The 18,757-nt window shown below is 42.5% G+C and overlaps 1 protein-coding gene across 8 annotated transcripts in view; it reads right to left on the bottom strand.

The window, feature by feature from the left end:
- RCBTB1 (RCC1 and BTB domain containing protein 1) overlaps positions 1-18,757 on the bottom strand; it is a 65,747-nt gene that overhangs the window by 14,166 nt on the left and 32,824 nt on the right. For all 8 annotated transcript variants that reach the window (XM_021065311.1, XM_013980504.2, XM_005668401.3 and 5 more), the window contains 7 exons: positions 18,338-18,496; positions 15,432-15,539; positions 14,635-14,777; positions 13,404-13,594; positions 8,425-8,551; positions 6,843-6,994; positions 5,620-5,750 (listed from right to left, as the gene is read on the bottom strand). In XM_021065311.1, coding sequence (XP_020920970.1) covers positions 5,620-5,750; positions 6,843-6,994; positions 8,425-8,551; positions 13,404-13,594; positions 14,635-14,777; positions 15,432-15,539; positions 18,338-18,496 — 1,011 coding nt within the window. The remainder of the gene's footprint in view (positions 1-5,619; positions 5,751-6,842; positions 6,995-8,424; positions 8,552-13,403; positions 13,595-14,634; positions 14,778-15,431; positions 15,540-18,337; positions 18,497-18,757) is intronic.

Here is an 18,757-nt window from a genome sequence, read left to right as displayed (position 1 = left end):
AGAGCTGCACCTAAGGCATATGGAAGTTCCCAGGCTTGGGGTCAAATCAGAGCTACAGCTACCGGCCTATGTCACAGCCTCCACAACACTAGATCCGAGCCACATCTGTGACCTATGTCACAGATTATATCAACATTGGATCCTTAACCCACTGAGGGAGGCCAGGGATCAAACCAGAATCATCAGAGAGACAACACTGGGTCCTTAACCTATTGAGCCACAATGGAAACTCCTGGAAAAAAATTTTAAAGATGTTTTTTCTCATTATTCAAAAAATATTTTACAAGGCAGTATACAGATTCAATGCAATCTCTATCAAATTACCAAAGACATTTTTCACAGAACTCAAACAAAACATTTTAAAGTTTGTTTGGAAGCACAAAAGACCCAGAATAGCCAAAGACATCCTGAAAAAGAAAAAATGGAGTTGGAGGAATCAGGCTCTAGGACTTCAGACTATACTACAAAGCAACAATCATCAAAACCATATGGGGAGTTCCCGTCGTGGCGCAGTGGTTAACGAATCCGACTAGGAACCATGAGGTTGCGGGTTTGGTCCCTGCCCTTGCTCAGTGGGTTGACGATCCGGCGTTGCCGTGAGCTGTGGTGTAGGTTGCAGACGCGGCTCGGATCCCGTGTTGCTGTGGCTCTGGCGTAAGCCGATGGCTACAGCTCCGATTGGACCCCCAGCCTGGGAATCTCCATATGCCGCGGAAGCGGCCCAATAAATAGCAAAAAGACAGAAAAAACCATATGGAACTGGCACAAAGACAGAAATATCGATCAGTGGAACAGGATAGAAAGCCCAGAATTCAACCCACGCACCTATAGCCAACTAATCTATGACAAATGAGGCAAGAATATACAATGGAAAAAAGACAGCCTGTTCAGTAAGTGGTGCTGGGAAAACTGGACAGCCACATGGAAAAGAATGAAATTAGAACTCTCCTTGACACCATACACAAAAATAAACTCCAAATGGATTCAAGACCTAGATATAAGACCAGACACTACAAAACTCTTGGAGGAAAACACAGGCCAAACACTCTCTGACAGAAACAACAGCAACATCTTCTCAGATCCAGCTCTTAGAGTATTGACAGTAAAACAAAAATAAACAAATGGGACCTAATCAAACTGAAAAGTTTCTGCACAGCAAAGGAAACCCTAAACAAAACGAAAAGACAACCCACAGAATGGGAGAAAATCTTTGCAAGTGAATCCACTGACAAGGGATTAATCTCCAAAATTTATAAACACCTCCTGCAGCTCCATACCAAAAAAACAAACAACCCCTTCAAAAAATGGGCAGAAGATCTAAACAGACAGTTCTCTAAAGACATGCAAATGGCCAAAAAACACATGAAAAGATGTTCAACATCACTCAACATTAGAGAAATGCAAGTCAAAACCACGATGAGGTACCACCTTACACCAGCCAGAATGGCCATCATCCAAAAGTCTACAAACAGTAAGTGCTAGAGAGGGTGTGGAGAAAAGGAACCGTATTACACTGTTGGTGGGATTGTAAATTGGTGCAACCACTGTGGAAAACAGTATGGAGATTCCTCAGAAAACTAAAAATAGAACTACCATTTGATCCAGCAATCTCACTCCTGGGCATCTATCCAGAGAAAGCCATGACTCAAAAAGACACATGTACTCCGATGTTCATTGCAGCACTATTTGCAATAGCCAAGACATGGAAACAACCTAAATGTCCATTGACAGAGGAGTGGATCAAGAAGATGGAATATTACTCAGCCATTAAAAGGAACGAAATACTGGCATTCTTAGCAACATGGATGGACCCAGAAATTATCACGCTAAGTGAAGTCATTCAGACAATGAGACACCAACATCAAATGCTTTCACTGACATGTGGAATCTGAAAAAAGGACAGACTGAACTTCTTTGCAGAACAGATGCTGACTCACAGACACTGAAAAACTTATGGTCTCCAAAGGAGACAATTTGGGGGGGGGAGAATGCACTAGGGTTGTGGGTTGAAAATCCTATAAAATTGGATTGTGATGATCATTGTACAACTATAAATGTAATAAATTCATTGATTAAGAAAAAAAATATTTTACAGTCTACTGACATTAAAGAAACTTTTAATTTGGTACCCTGAAAGAAAAAAATAATGCTGACCATCTGGATTTAACACAAAGTTTTCCAATATTCATATCCCCAAATCAATTTTAGAATTATATTCCTAGGCTCCTATGTACTTCCCACCACAAGCAAAATTTTGAGACCTCAGAAAGTAGGATTTCCTTTTTTTTTTTTTTTTTTTTTTTGTCTTTTGTCTTTTTGTTGTTGTTGCTATTTCTTGGGCCGCTCCCGCGGCATATGGAGGTTCCCAGGCTAGGGGTTGAATCAGAGCTGTAGCCACCGGCCTACGCCAGAGCCACAGCAACGCGGGATCCGAGCTGCGTCTGCAACCTACACCACAGCTCACGGCAACGCCGGATCGTCAACCCACTGAGCAAGGGCAGGGACCGAACCCGCAACCTCATGGTTCCTAGTCGGATTCGTAAACCACTGCGCCACGACGGGAACTCCAGGACTTTCTGATAAGTACTCTGGCTATACTAATAATACTTCCCAACTGTTTCTTCTAATGTTCAAATATACATAGAAAACAAAAATTTCCTGAAAAGAAACAGTATAAATAAAAACAGAAGCATTTCAAAATGTTTTGATTTATAATGAGATCAAAACTGTCATGAGAAAATGTTTGATTTGCATTTTCTCCCTTAACGTCGATACTTTTAGGTTTGTGCTAGGGGAGTATTTAAGTGTTCCTTCTTCAAGTCCTTCTTTACTTTATGAAAACCTACAGAAAGTTGACAATGCATTTCTAATGTAAGGGCGCCACAACAAATAGCTTACTTTTAAAAATCTTCAGGAGTTTCCGTCGTGGCACAGCGGAAGCGAATCTGATTAGTACCCATGAGGACTCAGGTTTGATCCCTGGCCTCGATCAGTGGGTTGAGGATCCAGCGTTGCTGTGAGCTGTGGTGTAGGTCGCAGACGTGGCTCAGATCTGGCGTTGCTGTGGCCGTGGCTGTGGCATAGGCCAGTGGCTACAGCTCCAATTCAACCCCTAATCTGGGAACCTCCATATGCCATGGGAGCAGCCCAAAATAGACTAAATAAATAAATAAATAATAAAATAAATAAAATCTTCATTAACTACTGAGTCAGTACGTTTTTGTTCTTTTTATGTGTGTACATTTGCTTCAAAGTTCTCTTGTCCAAAGGAGGCACGGAGAAATCACAGCAATTTGAGCAGAAAAGAGCAGAAGAAACACGAGAGACAGGCCGTCTCCATCAACCCACAGAGTGAAGGAAAAGTCGCCCAGGATCCCCAAGCTGAACTTGTCAAAATAATGGATTTTGCAGTTAATTTCCAATTTGCCTTAGAATCACCATCTCATCAACTAAATAGATATGATAAGTGGATTTTATTTTTATATTCTAGAGACTTCATTTATTTACTTTCTGCATTCTATAGTATTAAGGAAATAAAATGTAAAGGTACATTTGTCAATTACGTAACTCACAACAGAACCAAAAATAGTATGATCTAGAAAGAAGCCTTTTTGCCTTCCATTTTCAAATTTTTCTACACTGAATGTGTAATATCTGTGGGGTTGTGAGTTTTTTTTACTTTTTAAAAAGTACAACTTCATGGTGAGTTGTTCCAAATACATTCATTTGTTCATTTAACTCAACATATACTCTTGAGTGCCAACTGTATGCCCACACTGTGACAGACTGTGGGGAATCACATGCATTTGTGGTCTCAGAAAAGGGACAGCTTTTGATGTATTTATAGTTGCTATCAGAAAAGTGAAAACTAGTGAAGGAAATGATCGATCGGCCTTCGGAGAAGTCGTATAAGGTGGCTTCTAAAAACTTACTGGGGTAGATTTTAGCTGAGAGGTATTGCCTCTGCCCAGGTGGTTCTGACTGGTCTTAGTCAGCAAGATCCAAATGCCAAGAATATGGAAATCAGCACTGAGGAGGAGTGTGCAGAGACACACACGATTTGAAGTCAATCGCCAAGGGGAGAGAAAAGCCATGGACCAGTTTAAAACTGCATCACTGGATGAAAATTAAACCTAAAGAAATAACATTTCTAATAAAGATATTCATGGTGTCAAGGAAAGGCTAGAGAAAAAAACTATACTTCTGGAGTTCCTGCTGTGGCGCAGCGCGTTGAGGATCTGACTGCAGCGGTTTGGGTTGCCATGGAGGCACGGGTTTGATCTCCAGCATGGCGCAGTGGGCTAAGCATCTGTCATTGCTGCAGCTGGCTCAGATTCCATCTCTGGCCCTGGAACTTCTACATGCTGCAGGTGCGACCAAATAAACAAAAAACTGTAATTCCATTTTCTATTAGAAATTATTTACTCTGATCATTAGTCCATCTGTTGAAGGCCACAGAGAAAGTCAGCTATACTTGATCTTATCAAATATTTATAATCATAATACAACCTGAAATAAAAATAGGATACATTTTGAAAATCCAAGACATAATGGTCCATTTGGATCCCCAAGTGTAACAAAGATGAAGTCTGTCCTCAGCACATTGCCAAGGCCACAGCTGCAGATCTTTGCAAGTGTTTGGTGAACTCCCTGATACCAGGTAATCTGCCTCATCATCTGATGACAAAATCCCTATAACAATAAACTAATTCTGCCATCTGAGGTGCAAACCTTTGCTAGACATATTCAATCCCAAAGCTACTGCTCTATTTCATTCTCCAAGAATATGTAAAACCAACCCTACCAGCCTCCAGTTCACTAATTATCCTTAATGCATCCTTTACATGGTACAGATTTTCATTCAGTTCAACAACCTGTCACCCACTGCCTCCCAGGTACCGGGCACCACAGGGCAGGGCACACAGATGAATAAGAGAAAGTTTCTGCTCATAGGGAGCTTACAATCTGATGATATGGTTCTTAACTTCAAGAAAATGCACATAAACACAAAATTTCAGACTCCCAAAAGCCCACTCATTCAGAGACTCGCTAGAGATCCATGAATCCCAGATTCGGAATTCAATCCAGTAAGAAAGCAAACAACCAAAAGGGAGTCCAGATCAAGTACCTCACCCTTGAATAACTGTGAGTGAAAATCAGATGATGACAGAATTTCAGAGCATACACAGGTGTAAGTCACAGGGCAGCCTTGACGGATGACAGGGTTCAGCTGAGCAGACACCAAAGTGAGTCTTGAGAAAAATATATTAAAATATATTAAGCTGACCTGGGGAAATACCTGAAACTAAAATGTGCTGTTAGTCCCACTGGGTGTGGCACTTTGTACTCCAACCTGCATGACAGCGTCTGGGACTTCAATTAGTGTCTTCTCTTAGATAAAAATGTAAGTAGAGAAATAGCCATTTTTGAAACTGTGAACAGAGAATAAAGCAAGGCCAGATTTCATTTTTTTTGGGGGGGGGGGTGTTAGTCACTTCATCAAGTCCCTTAGTAGAAGGTGAAGTTACTCTTCACGCTCCTTGTCTCACCTGAGAAAAGACGGGCAAAGGGCTCGGTGGGGAGCTAAGGGCAGGTTGGGTTTCTCCCTGTTTGTGTTACCTCTGCATCATATCTGACCGCAGCAGAGAACAGTGAAAAGGCATTCTCCACGGTGATTCCTCGCTTGATTATGTGCTGACAAAGTTTCTTCAGTCTGTTTTCACAGTAGGAAGTCGCCAAATCCAAAAGACCTAAAAGTAAAGAGTGGAAGAACTTCCAGTCTACAGTGATTTCCAATCATTTATAAACATACACATTGCATTCTGGTGAAGAGGATCAGCTAAATAAATCAACAGAAGCTTCCTAGGGAATAATTCTCTGAATTTTATTAAGTAAATGCTCTTTTTGAGTTCCTCCCTTCCCTACCTCCCAAACATACCTCTCTTATATTCACTTCCTACAATTTCTTCAATAGTACAAAGGAAGGAGAAAAAACTGAATTTCCTTCATTTCGTTTCCAAAATGAAATGATAAAGCTATTAGCAACTTATACTTCAGTATTAAAAAGAAAAACAATTGTAAACCAACTATAAAATTTAAAAAAAAGAAAAATATGACCAGTCATAAACTGTGTCTAAAATTATTAACCATGATAACCACACAATACTATGTTTAAAGGCATTTAATCTTTCTTAAAAACCATGTAAAAATCAATAAACCTGAAACTTTTTACATGTCAATACTATAAGAATATTATATCTATATATATATAGATAGATATAATATATAGATATAGATTTTTTTTACTTTATGGCCACACCTGCAGCATATGGAAATTCCCAGGCCAGGGGCTGAATCCAAGCCACTAGCTGCAATAACATCATATGCTTTTTTTTTTTTTTTTTTTTTTTTTTTTTTGTCTTTTGTTGTTGTTATTGTTTGCTATTTCTTGGGCCGCTCCCACGGCATATGGAGGTTCCCAGGCTAGGGGTCCAATCGGAGCTGTAGCCACCGGCCTACGCCAGAGCCACAGCAACGCGGGATCCGAGCCGCGTCTGCAACCTACACCACAGCTCACGGCAACGCCAGATCGTCAACCCACTGAGCAAGGGCAGGGACCGAACCCGCAACCTCATGGTTCCTAGTCGGATTTGTTAACCACTGCGCCACGACAGGAACTCCCCATCATATGCTTTTAACCCACTGGGCTGGGATCGATCCCATGCCCCTGCAGTGACTCAAGCCACTGCAGTTGGACTCTTAACCCACTGTACCACAGTGGAAACTCCTGAGGAGATATATTTTTGACGCTGTGGAGTGGCCAGTCCTAATGTGGCTGGTACCTATAGCATCTTCAGGTGGCAGGTCCACTGCATCCGTGTAAAGGTACTGGAGAAAGGCACGGTACACCGGGTAAGAAAACTGGTCTATTTCAATCACCTCCTTCATGTCCTCGTTCCAGTAAGACTGGAACATGGATCGAAAGTGCTCACACCTACAACAGAACAGCAAGTTACCCAATTAAGTGATGACATCAGACAAGTACTCAGGTGTGCTCAACTATTACATCTGTGCACGTACACCAGGATCCTGACTCTTTAGCTAAAGACATTCCGAGGGCAAGGGCTTTTATATGCACCGTTTGCATACACTTCCACTTTGAATGGCACAACCTATTAAACAGTAACGATTATACAGAGCCTGGAAGGTCCCAGCACTTAAAACAGCACCACTGCTTCCATGTGACAGTCCCCACGGAGTTTTTCTGCTCACTTTTTTTCTAAGATGCTGTGTAGAAGTGCCTTTTAAACAATGAAATTAAATTCAGAAATGAGTGTTTAAATTTGACGCTATATTAACACCATTCAAATGATTCATTTTTGTCTGTTTTTTTATTTGATGTAATCAGCACATGCTCCTGTTTTCAGTGTTACCTGCATATGTTTTAAGAGGATTTTTTTGTTCCATTACCTTACAGGACAATTATCCTTCTTTGCTGACTCATTTTCAAAACAGCCACCACCGCTATTTTGTTCCTTTGCTTCGACCTGCTCCCTTCCCTCTCCTCTCAAGCCTGTTACCAATTTTATTATAAAACACAGTCACCTATTTCAAGAAAGTCGAAACAGGTCTTTTTGTGCTGTATTTACAGGCACAAATCCACCTATATGAGGAACCACAGGTTCACAGACAGAAACATTTCCCATTTAACCTTTTCAACTAATACTTTGATGCAGATAAAGAACTCCTTTAAGTAATGAATGACATTGCTTTTTAGTTCCCTTAAAACACATTATTTTGTAAATAAACTTTAAATTTTCAAAAAAGACTTGTAAGTAGCCAATTAAACTCTCAATGATCTGATTTTATGTGCTTCTTTCTAATGGCAGCCTCGGTGAGCAAAAGTCCAAACAGTTATTAATAAATACAAAATTTCCTTACATTTAATCAAAGACTCCTAGCTTTCACTATATTTAAAGAACATTTCTCTCAGGGCCAGAAGTCCAGTATACCTAAGAGTTTTCTGCTTAGGGAAAAAAAATTAATCTTTAAGAGTAAAAGAATACACTTTTCACTGACAATCTTGTATTTTTTTTAAACCATACAAACAAATTTTTTGATGGAAATAAGTATTCACAAGCTACTTTGTTTAAAAAACAATAAAGAAAAAGTAGTGCATTATGTTTTTTCTAGAAAGCACAAGTGCATGCATGCATGCACGTGCACGCACACACACACACACACACACACACGCAAAACCCTTCAATAATGAGTGGACTGATAGTATCTGCAAAATTAAGTCGTGCCATTTCTCTCTACTGCAAAGGTTATTTCTTACGAGGCTCTATTTTGAGGAATAACAAAGAAAAGGAGATTGCAGAAGAAAGTCAGGTTACTGGTGTCTCTAAGCTCATGTGAAAATACCTGATTTTCAAAACAGCTTTATGGACATGGATATATTTCCCATCTATTCGAAACTTCAGATCAGCCGTTTCTGGACTGTCAAATTCCTTCTTCAGTGACTCTGCAACTGTTAAAAAGTCTTCATGCTCTGAAGGAAATAAGCATAGTAATAGAGGAGGCTCAGAAAACATACTCAAGCTTTGAATACTTCAGAAAGAGAACGATTAGCATGATAGCTAATGCCATTAGATTTTTAAAGAAGAGTTCAAGCCTTACTTGCCAAATCTGTTCCACGTATTAAATCAAAATCAATTTCACAGGCTAATGCTGAAACAAATTCCAGAGACCCTCACTGGCAATGAACGAAAGGTCCTATGGACACAGAAGACAAATTTCCACATCCCCTGAGATGAGAAAGTGACCCTCAGCAGCTGCTATTACCTAAGTAACTTAAGTGTATAAACTAAAAAAAAAAAAAAAAAAAAAAACCAAAACAACAACAACAACAACAAACCCCACATATTTGGGAAAGCCAAATACCAGTCTTACATGCTTAGTTAGATATTAAAAATGTGCGTTTTAAGAAAAAGTTATAGATCATCAAGATTATATAACTACTCTAAAGTAGAGTGGTCCTCCTCTAAGGCTAAGAATTTATCAAATTTCCCTGGCAGAAACACTAAGAACCCTGCTGCTCTGCTTTGGGGTAGTTTTAAGGAGTTGGTATATTCAATTCAAGGAGTCCTAAGAAACAGACTCACACTTAAGTGGTTACACTAAGAGCTGTCCTCCACTGCAGAGGAACCCTTGGTCCTCAGTATCTGGAACCTAACATCCCTCTTAACCCTAAAAATTAATGCAGGACAAACAATAATCCTTACGCGTTATCTAAAAGCAGAGCAAATTTACTTAGTAGGAATGTATATAAAAAAGGACCAATTATACGAAATGTGATCACATTGCCCGGGAGAAGGTGTAAGTATAGATAATTCTTGTATGTAAGCAGAACGATGTTATCATGAAGAAAAGTAAAGGCACCTGTACAAATTCATGCAACGCTTTGTGGGTTACATGGGTAAACAAAGGAAACCAGGTACAAGAAGGCTCACTGGGAAGTTGAAAAATTCCAGACACTCTCAGTGGCACTGAACGAAGGTCTATGGAGGTAAGAGAGGTTTCCATGTCCCCTGAGATGAGAAGGTGACTCTCAGCTGCTGTTACTGTGGCAACTCTAGGAGGGACAACTGCTAAAAGCTAGGCTAAAACGTAACAAGCAAGCTCCCCGTGAGCTTTATTATCAGAATCTCCCAAGGAAATACCATTCGCCTAAGCCCTGTAGCCTTAACCTGCAGCCCCCCTCGACCTCTACAACGTAGAACTCTCCTGGCTGTAGAGGAAAGGTGGACAATCTCTCCGAAACCAGGCTTTCTGGTTCCTGTCATGGCTCAGTAGTAACAAACCCGACTGGTATCCATGAAGGAATTGGGTTCGATCCCTGGCCTCGCTCAGTGCATTGAGGATCCAGCGTTGCTGTGAGCTGTGGTGTGTGTAGGTCGCAGATGCGGCTCGGATCCCATGTTGTTGTGGCTGTGGTTCGCAGCTACAGCTCTGATTCAAGCCCTAGCCTGGGAACCTCCATATGCCTTGGGTGCAGCCCTAAAAAGCAAAGCAAAGCAAAACAAAACAAACCAAACCAAACACAAAACAGACTTTCCTTGATCCTGGGACCTGGATCCTCGGTTAATGAAAGAAAGGAAGTACCAATCATGGGCAAAGAGGCCAAGAGTCTAGATTGCTACCCACCCTCCCCAACCAGCAAACCAGCTTCGTGTCAGCGCCTCAACTTCTGCATCTAGTCCTAAGAGTTGGCCCATCTTGGTTTCTGGCAACAAGCAAAGTTCCACCCTTCAAAGAAGAAATGTTCTTCAGAGATGTGAATTCACCCTCTAACTTTCCTCCCCACACACAGCTGAGATCATAAACCGAGAGGAACAAACACTTGTGACTTTTAGTGAGTGGAAGGGAAAGAAGTCACCTTTCTATAGGAGATCTATTCAGTAACCACACTTCATCCAAATGTTCTAACAGAAAATATTAGGATATCTGTTCTGAAAAAAAAGTCTTTTCAGGATTATTTTAAGACTTAGGAACTTGGAGACCGCCTTTTATAAAACAGGTCTAGGTTAAGCAGTGTATGGGAATCTGAAGATGTGTACAGGGCTGAGTAGTACTCCACTGTATGTACAGACCGCATTTCATTTACCATTTATCTGCTGATGGACATGCGGATGGTTTCCATCCACCTTCTGATTGTTGTGAATAATGCTATTATGAATATTCATGTTCAAATATTTGTTTGAGGAATCTACTGTTAAGTGCTTATGGCCAAATAGTTTGTTTGAGGAATCTAGTCTTAAGTTCTTATGGCCAAATAGTCCCATGCCATGAACTAAATTTTCTCTCATCACAAGATTCACTGCAAAATATACTGTATTATAGTTTAAGAACCTGGAAATGTCCCATTTCTTTCATCTTCAGCTGAACAGCAGCTTAGCTTTTCCTAAATGTACTCTTGCCCCCAAGACCATAAAGACATGTCCCTGTTGATGGGACAGTGCCAGCTGCCTGACGCCCTGAGCATGACATTTATTACATGACTAGCCTTCAGTACCAACTGCAGAGCAACCCAAACTCTATGCTGTCAACAATTAATTTTCAAGCATGGGGTAGCATGACTCACTTATTCCCTCCACATTACAAACAAAAGAACAATTTAGAAGAAACACATTGGCAACAGGTAGAAATAAACAACAAATAAAAGAAAAAGAAATCAAAATCATCTGTTAAAGGCTACTCAGCTTGATGACATCTTAACATTTTCAATCAACAATGGACCCTTGAAGAAGACAGTATTCAGAAACAGGACAGATGGGAGTTCCCGTCGTGGCGCAGCGGAAACAAATCTGACTAGGAACCATGAGGTTTTGGGTTTGATCCCTGGTCTCACTCAGTGGGTTAAGGATCCAGCGTTGCCATGAGCTATGGTGTAGGTCAAAGATACAGCTTGGATCTGGCATTATGGTAGCTCTGGCATAGGCTGGCAGCTGCAGCTCCAATTAGACCCCTAGCCTGGGAACCTCCATGTGCTGTGAGTGCGGCCTAAAAAGACAAAAAAAAAAAAAAAAAAAGAAAAGAAAAGAAACAGGACAGATGATATAACCAAAGATAACCCTGAATTCCACTACTTTTTATAATACCTCTGTTTTGATCCCTTCTAAAATAAAAGTAGGAGTTTCCCATTGTGGCTCAGTGGAAATGAATCTGACCAGCATCCATAAGGATGCAGGTTCCATCCCTAGCCTCCCTCAGTGGGTTAAGGATCTGGAGTTGCCATGAGCTGTGGTGTAGGTCCCAGACGCAGCTCAGATCCTGTGTTGCTGTGGCTCTGGCTACAGTTCCGATTTGAGATCTAGCTTGGGAACCTCCATATGCTGCGGGTGCGGCCCTAAAAAAGAGTAGAGTAAATAAAAGTATTTGAGATTGGTTGAAAGAAAAAGAGGGAAAGAAAGCAGAATTAATAACTCCATAAACTTAACAAAACCACAAGTCTCTACACCTAATTAGGAGTTCAGGATTAACACATACACACTACTATATGTACAACAGATAACCAGCAAGGACCTACTGAATAGAACAGGGAACTCTAGCCAGTATTCTATAATAACCTATAAGGGAAAAGAAGCTGAAAAAGAATGGAGATACATATATATATCTGAATCACTTTGCTGTACACATGAAACTAACACAGCATTGTAAATTAATTATACTTCAATTTTAAAAAAAAAAACTCATTTTTGGTTCCTATTTTATTGTGTAATAAATTTAGTATAACGAAAGCATTTAACAACAGGTTCCTGGAGTTCCTTGTGGCAAAGAAGGTTAAAGATCTGGCATTGTCTCTGCAGTGGCTCTGGTTGCTGCCATGGCACGGGTTTGATCCCTGGCCCAGAAATCTGTACAGCCCCTGCACATGGTCAAAAAAAAATAAAAACAGGTTCCCCACGTCAAACAAATATTTATACATGAATGTTCACAACAGCACTATTCACGACAGTCAAAAGGTGAAAACCATCCAAATGTACATCAACAAACAAATGGATCAACAAAATGTGACCTATACATACAATGGAACGCTATTTAGCCACAAAAAGGGAAGAAGTACTGATACATTCTACAGCCTGGAGAGGTCTCAGAAGCATTGAGTAAAAGAGGCCAGACACAAAAGGCTGCACACTGTATGATGACACATGAAATACCCAGAATAGGTAAATCCAGAGAAACAAAAACCAAACTGGCTGGAGGAAAGGGAGAATGAGGAGAGACTGCTTACTAGGTTCAGGGTTTTCTGTTCGGGTGATGGAAATGTTTTAAAACTTGATGTGGGAATTCCCGTCGTGGCGCAGTGGTTAACGAAACTGACAAGGAACCAATGAGGTTGCGGGTTTGATTCCTGGCCTTGCTCAGTGGGTTAACGATCCGGCGTTGCCGTGACTGTGGTGTAGGTCGCAGACACGGCTCGGATCCCGCGTTGCTGTGGCTCTGGCGTAGGCCGGTGGCTACAGCTCCGATTCGACCCCTAGCCTGGGAACCTCTATATGCCGCGGGAGCGGCCCAAGAAATGGCAAAAAGACAAAAATAAAAAAAATAAAATAAAACTTGATGTGAGTGTACGAAAGGCCTCTGAATTGTACACTTTAAAATGGTTCATTTTATGTATGTGAATTTCACCTCAATTAAAATGAAAGCCCTTAAAGGAAGAAAACAAGAAATCCATATAACGTTTCATGATATTTTAGTAAACTGTATGATGCAAATATAATTTGGGGAGTGGTATTAAAGCTAACGGAGGATAACACACTCTGAACCTAAGAGCCCACAGCCAGCAAGGAGGCAGCATCACTGGTCAGCCTAGAGTAGGACGCATCCCTGAGCTTTCTTACCCACAGACAGGAGGCGCCACGTGACGGCGGGGGTGGCAAAGCAGGCGAACACATCGTCGGTGGAGGAGAAGTGGGTGAGGTGGGGCAGGGTCACCGACTGGCCCCGGCACTGGCCCCACATGTACACGTGGCCTCCCTGCGTCTTGGCAGCTGACGTGTGGGCAGAGTGGCAGGCTGCAATCTCTACTACCCTGAAAAGTTTTAAGAAAAATGCACATCACTTCTGCTTCGTGGAAGCCCAAGCATATAGGCAAAGTTCACGCTCAGGACACCTCAAAAAGCCCAAGATCCAGAGACATGAGCTGCCAAGTCCCAAAGGCAATACTGACAAAACCCAAAGACTGGAGGAAGAGAACGTTTCTCCCTTTCTGGCTGCCTGGCTTCTCATCCCACTCTCACTCTGAGTTGGAATGAATAATACACACTTTTGAGGAAAACTTGGAAAAGAGAACTCGCAACCAAAACAAATGAGGAAAGTAGACACCAAAAAAAACTGTCTTGACAGTTCTGGGGGCTTCAACAACAGCAAAAAAAAAAAAAAAAAAAAAAAAAAATCATCATAATCATAATGTCTTCAATATACCATTTTCCTACAAATACCACTTTCTCTCTCACTCCTACCAGTGCTCAGAACCCTCCTTAGACTAACAAGCCCCGGGCTAGGGGTCACGGACTCTGAATGTCCCAACCCAAATGGACACGAGCCAATCTTGCCCGGTTTCTCAGTGTGCTTCTTCAGCAGGTCCCGGAACCAGAAGTCAACATTCTACAACTTAGTGGCTAAGAACTCACGGTTTGGCTGAACAAACATTAAGCCTCTATTCCGGTAACACACATTAAATCAAATCAATATTTAAACAGATAATGTCCTTTCAAGGACAGGTTTTATTTATTTAGAAGCTGTTTTTGTTGGCTCAAAGGCACAAAGTCTGCACTACGCTGTGAATCTCCACATGGTGACAGACCCTATTTTATTTCGCTGCGAAACAGGCAACAAGAAAGAAGTCTGCAGGAATTACATGAAGACCCATTAATGCCTGTCAGTCACAGGAGGTTATTTGAGAAAGATGAGTGAGAATCCCGTCAACTTCACCCTCACTGGTACAAGACTCTGTGGTCCGAAAATAAGAATGTTCATACACAGACAGTCACGAAGCCAACCCCCCCAGCTCCAGCACAGTCCCAAGTCCCAGGGCTCACACAATCCCAACACGTGGTACTGCCAAGTTACCTTTCTTTCTCCACCATGATGTGTGCTGGGCTTAGCAGGTTATTTTTATTGCCAGTTCCCAGCTGCCCGTACGTGTTAGCTCCCCAGGCATAGAGCAAGCCCTCATCGGTTAGTGCTAGCGTGTGTGCATAGCCGCAGACAATCTGCAAGTAAATGTACACGGTTACCATCCACAGGAGAACGGGAGGGCGGGGAAACATCTACTCAAGGCTTATGGCCCGCTTCCGCAGAATGCCAATTCAGCGTCAGGTGTGGACTGACATTCTCTGGAACATTAAAAAAAGCATTAGAGGAGTTCCCGTCGTGGCACAGTGGTTAACGAATCCGACTAGGAACCATGAGGTTGCGGGTTCGATCCCTGGCCTTGCTCGGTGGGTTAAGGATCCTGCACTGCCGTGAGCTGTGGTATAGGTCACAGATGCGGCTCGGATCTGGAGTTGCTGTGGTTGTGGTGTAGGCCGGCGACTATAGCTCGGATTCAGCCCCTAGCCCGGGAACCTCCATATGCCATTGGTGCGGCCCTAAAAAGACAAAAGAAAAAAAAAAAAAAAAAAAGGTGAGACAACTGGATTTTTCCATTAGCTCTTTTTTTTTATATACGTATCAAGACCAATGTGCCAGCACCATGGTCTTGCTTCTCATCACAGAAATTTAAGGAGGATATAACACTCTGTGTGGTGGTGAAGGTACAGGGTACTGCCCGAAAAGACTTAATAAAGAGTAAATCTCCAATATTCCGCCAAGTCAGAGCCAGGAAGACGGAGGGGGGCCTGCAGCTCCGCGTCTGCCACACATACCTGGTTCACACACACGCTGTGCAAAGCGGCCACTCTCACGGGGGTCAGCTGATTGCCATTGTTTCCCAAGCCTAGCTGACCATTGCCGTTGTAGCCCCAGCCATAGACCTCGGAGAGAGAAAGGGAGAGAACGGGCCCTTTAAAACGGCTGTTAAGACGGAAGACGTGAAAACGCAGTCCATCCGGACTAGGAGCTTTTTCACCTCCAGCACTCGTGGGCTACTGAGTGTGATCCCACAACCATGGCCAAACAGATGTCTTAAGGGGGGATGACAGAATTTGGACGTTTCTAGTCCATAACTTACTGGCTGCATAGCCCTGGGCAAGTCATTAATTCTAGTTTTATACATGAGGAAGCTGAGGCTCATTAACAACGATTAAGCACCTACTGTATTTCAGGATATTGTGAAAAGTACTTGGAATGAGTCTTTCCAAACGCTTTAGCAGGGGAAATGGTACCTGCAATTTTTTCACAGCCTGGTAGCCTGTGCTATAACAGATATAATCAAGACATAGCATATGATAGGCAGACATCTAACTGGCAGACAGGAGAAAGGATTCAGCCATAGGAAGAAAGTTTAGGAAAGACTTTTGAGAAACTAGACATCTGAGCAGGGCTGAAGGGTGACTGAGGGTGAAGGCGTTTCAGGGAGAGGGCACAGAATGTGCTGGAAGCAGTTTCCGGAAACAGGCCTGGCTGGACGCACGTGGGGGGTGGTCAGGGAAAGGACAGCAGGAAAGCTAAGGGCTAGGAGGTAAAACGCCGGCACACAGACAGGAACACAGACTGCCTCTATGGATCTTCTGCTGAAATACTCCAAAACAGAGATTAATGACTAAGCCTGCATTTTGGAAAGATCACACCAGCAGCAACCTGAAGGCTGCCTGGCGTGTGTAGGACCAGAGGCAGGAAGCCCACTCAGTATAAAAATTTGTCTTCCATCAGCAAACAGGTAAGTTCTGAGGAGGGTCCAAATGAAGGCAGCGACAGCGGGACCACAAGAGAGGGAACAGAGGCAAGAGGTTAAAGGAGGAGACATCAGCGAATGTGGTGACCCCGCAGACACCTGCTGCGAGGTGGTCACTAGACACAGGTTTGCACTACGGTGAGTGCTCAAGGTTTAGCACAGCCTGCGTGGGACAGGGCTGAAGTACTGGCCCGGAACAGACAAAAGGCCTGGCTCCGAGTGGTAACACGCCCCACGGCAATGCAGGGCTCTTCACGGCAACGGGACAGAGGGGAAAGTGGGGCCCTAGAGTTTAGGGTACTAACAGGAGATGGTTAAAAGCATTTTCAAAATCAGAAGTGTAAGAGGTCTGAACTTCCTGGTGAGGGATTTGGGAATAGTTATCAAAAACTGTACTGGCATACTCCCTGACCCGGAAATACTATTTCTGGAAAATTATTCTATAGAAATACTTGCACAAGAGTGTACAAAGATATCCACACACACAGGGTAACAGAGGGAATCAGTGCAACTATGTTTCTAACAGCGAAAAATAAAAAACTGAAATGTCTATCAGGAGAGCTCTGGATGTGGGTCATTTACATAAGGAAAACCAACACTACACAACCGTTATAATGGGGAGCAGCTATAATGGTCTAAGGATGGATTCCAGTAAAACAAGTATGTTGTCAAGCAGGAGAGCTGCAGACCAGCAGAGAAAAGCAGTAGGCATAATAATCCCATTACTTAAAAAAGGTAATTATACTCACCCATATAAAAAACTGTATATAGAAAAAAGTCCAAAAGAATATACATCAAACCATTAACAAAACTGAGGGAAAAGTTTTTTTTTTTTTTTTTTTGCTTTTTAGGGCCACACCTGTGGCATACAGAAACTCCCAGGTTAGGGGTCGAATCAGAGCTACAGCTGCCGGCCTACACCACAGCTCATGGCCACAGCCCCAAACCCACTGAGCAAGGCCAGGGATGGAACCCGCATCCTCCTGGATACTAGTCGGATTCGTTTCTGCTGAGCCATGATGGGAACGCCTTCGCTTTTTACTTTGTATGTTTCATCTGTCTCCCTTTGTTAAAACAATCATATAATAATGATTTTAGAACTGAATTTATTAAAAAAAATAAAGAAGTGGAAAATGCTGGAAGGATGCTTGATGATTATCCCAAGGAAGTCTGATGTCATCCAGCATGATATCAGGAATGATTTAAAGGTAAGTTAAAAAAGGAGATTCTGTGTGGCTCAGCAGGTTAAGAACACAACTAGCATCCATGAGGATGCAGGTTCGATTCCTGGTCTCGATCAATGGGTTAAGGAGACAGTGTAGCCATGAGTTGTGGTGTAGGTCACAGATGCAGCTCGGATCCAGCATGGCTGTGGCTGTGGTGTAGGCCGGCAGCTGCAGTTCTGATATGACCCCCAGACTGAGAACTTCCATATGCCGTGGGTGCAGCCCTAAAAAGAAAAAGGAAAAAAAAAAAGTAGGTTAAAATATCTGAGCATTCAGTAAACTCTAAAGCACCCTAGCATCCAATGCAGGACAGCACACGCCTGTGTCTAAGGAAGGACCTGTGAATAACTCTGTGCACTGAGATACACATCCGTGTCCATTTAGGTATAAAGTCACCACCACAATAATTGTATACATATAACCATCAACTTACAGCATCAAATTCTTTTGTCTTTTATGTGAACAAAATCTATAAAAGCATTAAGCTATTTGGATCAGGTAAAAAGCACATTAGAATCTTTATTTGCAGATAAACCTTGGAATTTAAAAATTCCTACTGAAGCGCAAACATCTGGTTACTCCTCAGTCAGTAACCAGCTGATCACCATGGAACAGAGCAGTCCTCCTTCCAGGATCTAACACACCCACTTCATGAAGAAACGGACCTGTCACTGAAAGAAGTGGGAAGGACTGGGCTTGCAGAGCTGCTCACCTCACCGTTGTCCAGAACAGCCATGGACGAGGTCTGACCGCAGGCAATGCTAACCACCCTCTTAATATGTAAACAGTTGGTAACTTTCCGAGGAGTTGGCTGATTTGCTGTGGATCCTGATCCCACCTGGCCGCAGTTGTTATAGCCCCAAGCGAACACCTCAACAGTAGAAGGGGAAAGAAAAAGAACGAGGAGTTAGGGTGAAAATTCTACCTCTCACATACAGTAATAATCACAGAACAAAAATAAAGCCGCGTACCAAGTGCTCAGAATGCGCTGAACGGCTCTACGCGCTTTACTGTGGTAACCTACTCAATCCTCACAGTAATCCTGTGAGGTGACCCTGGGGTTCACGCCACTGCCATACATGCAAATGGAAACACAGAGGGGTTGGGTGACTTGCCTGGGGTTCCACAGCTA

This window comes from Sus scrofa, chromosome 11, assembly GCF_000003025.6.
Source record: "Sus scrofa isolate TJ Tabasco breed Duroc chromosome 11, Sscrofa11.1, whole genome shotgun sequence".
In the NCBI taxonomy this organism is placed as follows: domain Eukaryota; kingdom Metazoa; phylum Chordata; class Mammalia; order Artiodactyla; family Suidae; genus Sus; species Sus scrofa.
This window is presented reverse-complemented; position numbering and strand designations above follow the sequence as displayed.